This window comes from Stegodyphus dumicola, chromosome X1, assembly GCF_044657685.1.
Source record: "Stegodyphus dumicola isolate Sdum_Otavi_A_Nest chromosome X1, ASM4465768v1".
Classification (NCBI taxonomy): domain Eukaryota; kingdom Metazoa; phylum Arthropoda; class Arachnida; order Araneae; family Eresidae; genus Stegodyphus; species Stegodyphus dumicola.
In genome coordinates, this window is record NC_140780.1 from 52,805,897 (window position 1) to 52,818,187 (window position 12,291).

General features: G+C 35.4%; 1 protein-coding gene across 1 annotated transcript in view; it reads left to right on the forward strand.

The window, feature by feature from the left end:
* Positions 1-12,291, forward strand: part of LOC118197056 (aromatic-L-amino-acid decarboxylase-like) — a 189,121-nt gene that overhangs the window by 96,248 nt on the left and 80,582 nt on the right. The window contains exon 4 of the mRNA XM_085807204.1: positions 4,860-4,973. Coding sequence (XP_085663330.1) covers positions 4,860-4,973 — 114 coding nt within the window. The remainder of the gene's footprint in view (positions 1-4,859; positions 4,974-12,291) is intronic.

Here is a 12,291-nt window from a genome sequence, read left to right on the forward strand (position 1 = left end):
CATAGAGTATGGCAATTGTTACTATATTGCGAGGGTATAAAACAATTCCTTTCTATAAATTATAGCATGTTAAACTCTCGCTATAAGATGCGAACAAATGTAAATTGAAAAGGTGGTATCTACTTTATTTCATACATATTTTCACTTAAAACAGAAACATTCAAGTGATTAAAACATTAAACCTGCACTCTCGATTTAATATATTGTTACGAATTTGCTATTTAAAAAGCTAATGTTAGTTCAATTATAAATTAAATGGTTTTATTTCTCGCGCAGTGCAGCGCGTGACGAATATTAAAAGAAAGCTAAGCCGGAAAAATTAAAAATACAAGAGCGCGTGCGTTAAATAAATAAATATCTCTTTTTGATTTCGAGAAAGTACTGGAAAATTCTAGCGCGTGATTTTAAAATCTTATAAAAGGAGGAAAACATCTCAGTTCGTGGTAGTTGCTTGCTTAGTTTGTTGTTGTTTAGAAAACTGCTCTTGTTGATTGTAGCGAATTCGCGGATTAGCGTTCTTTAGCTGTTTTGAATTACGTTCTATTGGATATTTGAGTAGTTAAAAGATAACTACTGTGAGATATTGTAATACTGCATGATAATTTGAGAAAATTTAAGCATTTTTGTTGGGATAATAATAAATTTTTGTTCATTTTTCATCGGACTTGTGCATTCATTTCATAACGAACCCGTACGCACGCAACAATTTTTGGTGTCAGAAGTGGGATTTGAATGCCAATAACAAGAGGGATGGAAGAACAATTGAGACAGCTCATTACTGCTTTTGCTGCTTTCCAAGAAAAGATGGAAGCTGGCCAAACATCTTTTAAAGAAGAAATTAAAGAGAAAATGGATGCTGGTCAAAGGTCCGTTAAAGATGAAATGAAATTGGGCCAGGAATCCCTCAAAGGAGAAATGAAATTGGGCCAGGAATCCGTTAAGGAAGAGATGAAATCTCTTAAAAATGAGATGAAAGCAGGTCAGGACGAAATGAAAAGAGAAATTACCTGCGTAATAGAAAATAAATTTGAGGCTATGGAAGGCAGAATAGACGCGGTTGAAACTAAAGTTGGACATATAGAAGAGAGAGTTTCTGCCGTCGAACAACAAATTGATGATAGGGTTTCTGCTGCCGTCGCCAAAGAAGTTGACAGCCTAAAGAAGTGCATAGCGACGGTAGGAAACAATTCTGAAGGTTTCAAATTTTTATCGATGGCTGCTCGTTCCGTTCTGAAACTATCTGGCAGGTGTATAGGACACAATTTTCTATCGTTGCGGATGCGAATGGGTGGGATTCCCAAGCTAAGGCCTGTCATCTCGCCGCTTCTCTGAGAGCAGACGCAGCGGATATCCTGCAGACGCTTCCCGAAAATCAAAGGCTAGATTTCGAAGCTCTATCCGGCGCTTTGGAGCTGCGCTTCGGCGAGAAATGTTTAAAAGACTACAGCAGGCTCCAATTAAAATCTCGTCAACAGAAGCCTACCGAAACACTTCAGGAGCTCGCCGCGGATGTTGAAAGGCTGTCCCATCTCGCCTTTTCGGAATGCCCGACAGAAACAAGGGAAATCCTGTCCTTACAATACTTTATCGACGGCATCCGAGATACTGAAATACAGAAAGCTCTTCGAATGGCAGATGTAAAGGACATAAAAAGCGCTCTGTTGTACGCCATGAAGTTCGAGGCAGCCCAGCAAGCAACTAGTAGAGATCGCTACCCAGTTAGAGCTGTGCGAGTGCATGAGCCAGTGGATCAACTGATGGCTCGTTTAGATGATTTAGCCAGACAAGTCGAAGATTTGATACGGAGTAGGAGCGAGAAGAAAGTGGCTCTAAGGTGTTAGAGATGTGGTAGTGAAGGTCACCTAAGACGGAATTGCAGAACACCCCAGGGTACGGAATATAAAGCAGATGATTTTACCAGACAAGTCAGTGGCTTGAGACGGAACAGAAGTGAAAAGAAACTAATTCTAAAGTGCTGGAACTGCGGAGTTGAAGGCCACATACGAAGAAAACTGCAGAACACCCCGAGGTACGGAAAATAAGACCATTTCCCAGCAACAACGCAGTAAACAAATTAGTGACCATATCGAGGAAGAGGTTGCCAGATAGTGAAAAACCTTGTTTTAAAGCTCTTAAAATTTATACAGTGAGTGGCAACAATAACGGACTGTCCATCAATGGGAATATCGATGGAGTTCCTTGCAGTATGATCATTGACACAGGAGCTAATGTTACCATCATTAGGAAAGATTTAGCTGAACAGTTTAAAGATAAACTTATTTGGACGCCATCCTGTGTTACCCTTCAGACTGCGTCTGGTGACAAGATCGACATAACTGGGAAGTTAAACGTAAACATCACGTTTGGAAGTGCCGCCTACCATCACACGGCATATGTGGCGGATATTACAGATCCATGCATACTCGGATTGGACTTTTTAAGGAAATACAATTTTTCCTTAGACTTGAAAAACAACAAACTGCTTTCAGGATCTAAAGACATAACTATCCATCCTAAGAAGGGATCCTCACCTGGAAATGCCGACGCTTTGTCCGAAAGAACCAGCTCGAGAAACAGCCGAAATCATGCTAGGGTCGAAAAGAAACACCAGACTACCAGCTATTCTCCATCTCAGATGCTCTTCGGTCGAGACCTTCGTCTGCCTTGTGACCGCCTGTTTCATCGCCGTACGGATGCGCCTTCATCGCCTGAGGAACACATCCAAGATGTCAAGGCCCGTTTTGAAGTGATGCACCGTTCCGCACGAAAGCGAGTGAACTTGGCGACGGAGAAAGTGAAGACCAGATACAACACGAGAGCTGCTGAACATCAGTTCCACGAAGGAGACAAGGTGTGGTTGTGGAATCCGACTCGACGGAAAGGACTTTGTCCGAAATTACAGTCACCTTGGGATGGCCCGTATACAGTCCTAAAAAGCTGAATGACGTCGTGGCTCGGATCCGTGAGTCTTCGAACTATTACGACAGGTTAGCTTATTACTATGGCCATAGTACGTAATGTAAATAATTGTAAATAGTATCAGACCATGGTCCATTTTGTTTTTAAATGTGTATTTGATTTGATTTGTATTTAGTATTTGATTTGCATTTAGTGTTTGATTTGTATTTGATAGCATTTGATTTGTTTTATTTATTGCATTTATTGTTCATGTTGTTTAATATTGTAATGTAATGCTTATTAATGCATTTATGCCACAGTTGTAAGTTTAGCTTCCTGTCCAGGGATTGTACTGCCCGGGACGTGCAGTCCTTGGGAAGGGGGCAGTGTTACGAATTTGCTATTTAAAAAGCTAATGTTAGTTCAATTATAAATTAAATGGTTTTATTTCTCGCGCAGTGCAGCGCGTGACGAATATTAAAAGAAAGCTAAGCCGGAAAAATTAAAAATACAAGAGCGCGTGCGTTAAATAAATAAATATCTCTTTTTGATTTCGAGAAAGTACTGGAAAATTCTAGCGCGTGATTTTAAAATCTTATAAAAGGAGGAAAACATCTCAGTTCGTGGTAGTTGCTTGCTTAGTTTGTTGTTGTTTAGAAAACTGCTCTTGTTGATTGTAGCGAATTCGCGGATTAGCGTTCTTTAGCTGTTTTGAATTACGTTCTATTGGATATTTGAGTAGTTAAAAGATAACTACTGTGAGATATTGTAATACTGCATGATAATTTGAGAAAATTTAAGCATTTTTGTTGGGATAATAATAAATTTTTGTTCATTTTTCATCGGACTTGTGCATTCATTTCATAACGTACGCACGCAACAATATATTGCAATGTTAACCTCTAGAACAGGGGCTCTCAACCAATTCTGCCTCATGCATAACTTTCACCACTGCTACAAGTTCATTACCCATCCTTTAAAAAAAATCGAAAAATATATATACCAGGGTTGGCCAAACTTCATGTCAGTAAGAGCCGCACGTTTGAATTCAGGAATGTTCGAGAGCCGCATCTAGATTTTCTAAAAGCCACAAGTTCATATTTACATCATTATAGAAGTAATGGAGGAGGTTTTCAATGGAAAGAAATACCTGAGAACTTTCTAAGATGAGTCTAAACTAATTAATTGCTTCCTTTTGAACACTGAATAGTTTTAGTTTACCATATGTCGTACATATATTTTATATGCATGAGCCGCACAAATTGCCTGTGAGAGCCGTATTAGGCTCGCGTGCCGCACTTTGGCCACTCCTGATATATACATTTATTTACTTAAGGATTATTTTTTAATGTGTTTTATAAATTAAGCAACAAAAAGTATAGGAAATGTTCATAAATTCCAGAACCTGAATAATAGATACAAGGTATTTTCTCCCTAATTCCATCAAGCCTTTGGGGTGTAACGGTAGCACACTCGGCGCGTATTCGAGAGGTCTCGGTTCGAGTACCGAGGAGGGCATCACACATTTTTCACATCTCCTGCTTCAAAATAACTTAACGACTCTGAAAAGTAGTTATTTTTTACATTCATAAACTAAAACTAAATACTTAGTACTTAAAAGACTGATCGCATTCCTCCCCCTTGAAATTATGTAATCCCCCCTTTGGGGGAAAATCCCCCTCTCAAGAACTCTTGCTCTAGAACGACAAAGTATTTCACCAATAATTAATAGTTTATGACTTGACACTTAACTGTTATCTTATTATCTTTTATAATTATAAAATTGCAAAATATTTTACAACTTGCTAATTTAACAGCAGGTTGCTCTAGATTACCAAACTAGTTTTTTTTTTCAGCTTTAGTTTCCATGTTTTGTTAATTTTGTGAAATATATTTGTCATTAGTTTAATTTTTTTTTATTTTAATGTTATTTTATCAGAAACATTTTATTTTACTTGTAGGTTACTCACTGGCAACATCCAAGGTTCCATGCATACTTTCCCGCCGGAAATGCATATCCTTCAATTCTAGCCGACATGCTGTCTGACGCTATTGGATGTGTAGGTTTTTCCTGGGTATGAAATATTCTTTTCCATCTTTGCTAAAGTATAGCCAAGGGGGAGTTAAAGAGCTTTAAAGTAGCCTGCATCTGAAATTGAGCCATTTTCACTGTGTTTATACAAGTTTAATGCGCTTACGTCTGAAAAATGTGTAGTAGTAGTATTATATGATATCCAGACGTGATTTCATTTCACTTTATTATGTTTTATTTTCAATATAAATTTGTAGAATTAATCTAAGAACTCAATTCTATGAAAGTATGAAACGTAAGAGTATCTAAGTATCTAAAGTATGAAACGTAAGAGTATCTAAGTATCTAAGTATCTAAAGTATGAAATATCTAAAGTATGAAACGTAAGAGAAAGGTCAAAGCTAAAGAAGTAAATGAATAAATCTTTTAAATAAATTGATGTCTAAGTGTGTTCTCTTAGCTTTGTAAGACTGTATATTTATACCCTGTTGCTTACAGGCTGGACCTTCTTCATTACAAAGCAATAACGTAATATTTTCTAATTGCATTTTATTGCATGAAAGATATTTTATTTAATATTTCCGTAATAAGGTCGCATCTGAAATTAGCATTAAGGCCTTGAATATGGAAAGTCTAGTTTTTAGTTGTAAATTTATTTGTTGATTTTTCTTACTATTCAGCGATATACAGGTAAAACTCTCTTTTCTTAGACCAGATAATTTTAAATTCAGCTTCGCAAAATTTCGTTCTCACAAAATCATTATCTATATTATTAACATATCTAAATAAAGTGATACTTTGTTTAATAATGAGCGGCTCGCCCCTGGCTATAATGCAGAGTGAGATACTTATTATAATATATACGACAGCTATTTATAAATATTTTCAGGTTAATCAAAAGTGTTCATTTTAAATATTTTCTAGTATAGTCTACGTATAATAATAATTTTCAACACAACTTCTGAGCCTTCTCGAAGAAGTGTTCCTTCTGCTTTTACTTTTGAGTTTAATTTTCGGATTTTAAGATAGAACGGAATAGAGAATAAGTTGATTGCTGGGTTAGAACATTTAAGTTCTAAAAACATATCTCTGAAGAATGTTTCGGAAATTTTTATTAACGTACTTTTTTATCACGTTTGCACAGCATTTTGAAGATCTGGCGTTTTAAAAAAACTCATTAAAAGCAAAAAAATATGAACAACTTAGTCCTTTAATAGATGGGAGGTTTAATATTCAAACTCAGAATAAATCTAAAAATTCCAGCTAAGTAACACTTCCTTGTCTTCAAGGTTTCTTCGTGACTGCTCAGTTTACAATGCAGGTATATTTTTATACTGAACGATGATACTGAATATTATTTAGTGTACTTCAGTATTATATTCAGTGTATACATGATACTGAATATTATTAAGTGCGAATATAATATTTCAGTGAAATATGTTAACTCTAAGAGCTTATAATATTTCTTTATGCTACAGATCTTGTCAGAGCCTGCATAGAAATAATTTATATATATAAAGGAGTTTGCTTATTCAAGATGCCTGATTTATGCACTGAGTATGTAAATTAAACACTACAGTGAATATAATATCTCATGCTTGTGCGAGGGTATTTGTAATCAATACCCTTGCACAAGCAAGTTGCAAGGATATAGATTACAAAAGCGTTGAAAGTACCAATATTAGGTACAAATGCTCTGGTATTGGTACGTTTAACATTCGTATAACCATTAAATTATACAAATGTTAAAAGTACCAGTATCAGGGCATGTGCAAATCCATTTATGAATTTATGAATTATGTATCTCAGAACCTTAAAGACTAGCAACAGGCTATTTACCATAGGCTTACCGAGACTATTAACAGAAAATTAACACATACCTCCAAGTTAAAATTTATTACACGCTTTATTTTATAAGGCACTTTCTCCCTTCTTTCCGCATGCCTTCGTGGTGTAATATGAAGCATACTCGACTCATATTCAAGAGGTCTAGGGTTCGAGTACCGGCCCGGGCATTGCTCATTTTTCACTTTTCCAACATCAATAAACCTAAAGACTCTACAGTGACGTTCGAACTAAAAGATAGTAAACGATAATGCGTCACAAACAGAATTTGGCGATTAGGTCCCCTAATCCCCATAAAAAATATTATTTTGTATCTTCGTACAAGAAAGAAAGAGGCCCACCAGCGGCCGAGCGGTAAAAGTCGCTGAACACTGGTAGTTCGGTCCGAGGTTCAAATCCCGCGAACAGGCTGGCTGCATGGGTGTTTTCGTGGTTTTCCCCATGTGTAAAGTGTATACGAGCCAGTTTCCTTTAGAAAGCCCTCCACGAAGGCATCCCTCCCCTTAGTCAGATAGCCCTAGTGCGCTTTGCCATAATTAAATACATAGACACACACAAGAAAGAAAGAGGGAGCTGATCATACATATAATAAAATAGAAGACAATACTTGAACTTTGCAAAATAATAATTTATTTCAAAGCAGGCTCGGAAGCCAACGGTGGTTCTTTTCACTTAAACATCGTAAATAAAATTAACATTCTTTTTCTTTGGAAGAGAAGCGCCCTCTAGCGGTGATACAAATCAGTCGGTTGCGGGTTTTTTCAAAGCTTCCCACTTGATAATTTTACAAAAATTATCACTATTTCAGCATACAAAAAATTCAAATGTAAGTAAGTAACTTACATATCAATATCAAGTACATTTACGTGATGTAAATATAAACAGGAAAAGGGAAACTATAAAATTAACAAACATAGTGTCCAGCATAACAATTCAAAACAAATTACAAACAGTAAATTATTAGTAATAACTCAACTAATTAACTAAAAGTAATGCAAATAAACATGAAATATAAGAATACAAAATAAAAGTTACGAAATAAGTTCATTTTCAATCTGATAGTTCAAGGGACTATACTAATTTCACAGGTCTCTTAAAGTATCCCAGTCAAGACCTAAAATTTTAACTTGTGCAATGTCATCCATTCATTCATAAACCGTTTTTTAACCATATGTATTTTACCTCCTTAGAATTTGAATTAAATTTACGTAGATTCATACTCGCGTGCTTTAAAATGGCAACTGCATTCAGATGACAATTGGTATGCCTTTTCGACTGTATTTGCTACATAATATAAATCATCGACATATCCTTAAATCCCAATGAATCAGCAAATTTCTTTTTCTTATAACGGTTCTATTACTCCCGATGTCTATTAAGACACTTACCACCCCACTTTTTTATTTACTTTTATAATAGAGTTGAATGCTTGTAATAAAACTGGCAACGATATTCTTGCTTTCTTGTTTTGGTTTACACATTCATTTGTATTTCCTTAAGCAACCCAATAACTGTACCGTAGGAAAATGAACATTCCGTTTTATTATTTGATTGGACTGAATTTGTTGTCGGTTCAGCCTTATCGTATAATAAATAATAGTAGTTTTCATTTTGCACAGCTGGTGTTTTTTCTAGCAAACTTTTGAGGTACGTCCTTGTTTTAGGCAAATGTAACATCATTCATGTGCATTTAACGGATTTCCTTATTAGGTTAATGAAAAAAACATTTCTTAATTACATGAGATTTATCCGAACAAGTAAAGATTTCTTTCGCTAAGGCTGTAAAAGAGGCTGTAAAAGCAACCTCTGCTGGAATGCGCTGTTTTGAAATGCTTCGTTTTGAGCCTTCATAACTTTTATTCTGAAAATTTTGACTTGTTCCCTTGTTACTCACAGGAACATTATTTCTCTTAATGCTTTTTAAAGACATGGTGGATGAGACATTCTTGTTTGCTGAAGCAAATATAATTATTGCACATAATATTTTTAATCTGAGACACAGTTTAGCACTTTTGAAAATATTTTCTCACATAATCGTATTTAACAGTGCAATAAGCATAAATAAAATGTTAAAGTAATTATGACTTCTGTGTAAATTTTAAAGTTATTGAATTTTGAGGAAAAGGCTTAAGATAGTTTTTTGATGCAGAGAAATTTAAATTCGTAAATCATTTTTATTCCCAACTGTAGCCACTAGCCATTATAGGCGCTGGATAATGACCATTTACATCCATGCATTCTATGGGATTCGAGCTTGGGCTCTTAGATAATGCAGCCACAATCACTAACTACTTTACCATCTGGGCGACTGCAAAAACCAGTGTTTACATGATTTCTTTAATTGAGTTATCTCTCCCTCCCCCTCTCTCTTTTTTCCTCTGCTTAAATATTTTTTTTGTCTAATGTAGTAAGTTATAAGACATATGATATTAAGTATATAAGATTAATTAATAAAGTGCATTGTAAAATACCGGGTTTGGCAAACAAAGTCGGTATCATTCTACTGCAATTTCATTTATTTCAAACTTTCGTTTTGTCCAGTGATCTCCTGTCTCCTTGTATCCTCTTATTAATTTTTGAAGCGTTGTTCGAGCCGTGTGCGCTCTAGCGTTATCGTGATGAACAACACTTTCTTAATATTCACCAATTGTGGGAGTGTTTTGATCAATTCTGAGTTTAGACGGCAAAGTTGTTCACTATAAACTTCTGAATTAATCGTTGATTGTTTCTAACAGTTCAAAACGTCCTGAAACGGGGTTTATCATCAATGCTGCTTTTTCCAACTTAAAAATTTTTAAACCATTTCTGGGCAGTCCTTACATTAATAAGTGTGTTTACCATATACACTATTAATTTTTATCACTGCAAACCTGGAAAATTCACCACACGAAAATAAAAAAAATGTAGCACAGCATGTTTGTACTGATTATCTATATTCATCTTCTATGGGTACTAAAATGAGTGCTATATTTACGAAAGTTGGTGATGAACTGAATAATATGTTAGTCAAACGATGACAAGTTTCAACAGGTTCAAAATTGTATTGCTTTAGTAAATGCGTCATAGTGAACTCCACGCATTCTCTTAATGCGCACGAACTTATGGACTGACCGGAACATTATGCCTTTTTCACCTATTCATATCTAACAGTATTAACCCAAAGATATTGATAAGAATGAACATGATTAGAAACCTAAGTGATAATCAAATGATCTCAAAATCAGGATAGTAAAATAACATTAAATTAATATATTTTTTCCATTGGCGGCTATTTAGCCTACTAAACCTTGGCCACTACTAAGGCCGGAAGTGGTAGCCACTTTCTTGTGGAAGCTCCTAATGGGTGGGCTACCGTAACTTCTTAAGACAGGACGGACAATTACAGCCATGCCTTCTTCAAGATTCGAACTTGGGCCCTCCGGTACCGCAGTAGGTTCACATAACCACAATGCGGTCTAGGCAGCACATAAATTCATATAAAAAACTTAAACATTTCCATTCTTTACCCACATGGTAATTTTCATTCTTTACGCGCATGGTAATTTTTATTCTTTATGCTTCTATAAAATACCAGTTTTTATTGTAACGTGCTATGCTTCTAAATTTTAAGACTCTCATTTTATTCATTTAGAAGTTTAGGGCATAACACGCTTATTTCAATTTCTTCCCTCAGTAACTTTAAATATTTTCCGCCAGTGAATGACGAATTAGTTTTGTGTTAGAACCATACATCTACCATCGCTAATGTTCCCACCAGCGGCCGAGCGATAAAGTATCTGAACACTGGTATTTCGCTCCGGGGCTCGAATTCTTGCGAATGAGCTTGCTACATGGTGGCTTTCGTTGTGTTTCTCATGTGTAACGTATATACGAGCCAGTTTTCCTAAGAAAATCTTCCACGAAAGCATATAGTCTTCGTGTGCTTTGCCGTAATCAACCAAACCAAACCATCGCTAATGTAACCTTGAGTGGCACTCTACCAAAACATTTCCACTCAGCCCAGCATGGGTATTAAATAGCAAAATTGCATCGGTAAAAGAAATTTGGGAAAGTAAAACTGTGCACGCCGATAACATCGCGGAAGAAAACTTCGCGGAGAAAAGAACGCAAGGCAAAAACGTCAAAACGTGCTACAAAACATCGTGGGAGAAAACATCTCACAGAGAAAAACATCGCAGTTCTAAAACATCGTGGTTCAAAACATCGTCGTCGAAAAAATAGCGCTTCAAAAACTTCGCAGTTTAAAAACATCGTCGTCGAAAATATCGTGGTAAAAAATAGTGTCTACAATTCATCGCATGGCGATAACAACGCAGACATAAATTTTCAGGTTTTAATAATTGTAAATGGATATTCCCAGAATGATTTGTGAGCGCATGATGTGAAGAAGGCTAATTTTTACTTTCACATTTCTTTTATTAACTAATGAAATTTTGCTGAAAACGTAAGAAGGAAACTTAAGCATATAAAATTAAATGCAACTTATAGATTATGATTATACTTTTCATAAAAAATTACCAGTAAAAACTTTATAAAAATGATTTATTAATGACCTTTGTTAGTTAAACTATGTCGGTTTAAAATTATATTAAGTACTATAAGTTGCATCAATTTTCTATGCTTAAGTTTTTTTCTTATTTTCTCAGCAAAAATTTATTTGTTAATAAAATATATGAAAGTAAAAATTATCCTTCTTTCCATTTTGCGCTCACAAATCATTATGGGAATATCCATGAAAAAAGCATGTCTGAGATGTTATCGTCATGCGATGATTTGTAGATACTTTATTTTTTACCACGATATTTTCGAGGACGATGTTTTTAAACTGCGAAGTTTTTTAACCGCTTTATTTTTGACGACGATGTTTTGTACCACGATGTTTTCTCTTTACGATGTTTCCTCCCACAATGTTTTGTAGCACGACGATTTTGTCTTGCGTTGTTTTCCCCACGACGTTTTCGTCCGCGATGTTTTTGCCGCTATGTTTTCGGTTGTAACCAAGTAAAACACGCATTGCAGATCGCATTTGTCTCTTGCAGATCGCATTTATCCATCTTATTTCTGCAAATTAATTTGTCCGAATGGTATTTGTATTTGTGTTGTTATGGATTCGAATTTTGTCAGATAGTACAGTCTTGGACCTCGGATAATTAAAAATAGATTCCACAAGTTTACGACTTTTATTACTTATTTATTACTTTTATTACTTTTATTACTATTTAAATGTTACGACTTTTATTAACAAGAACGCTTTCCAAATTTCAGTGCTATTAGTTCACAGCAAGCAGATTTCTTACGCATTTTACTCGCGTGTCGGCATTCAAACAATAACTAGGAATGTGTTTTAAAGTAAGCTTTGTACTTGCTTGTACTTAATATTTGGATTAAGGCAAAGCACACGAGGGCTGTCTACCTAAAAGAAAGAGTGATTTCGTGAAAAACATTTTAAGGAAAAATAGCTTATATTTAAGTTACGCGTGAGGAAAGCTACAAGAACTCTCATACAATCAGGCCTT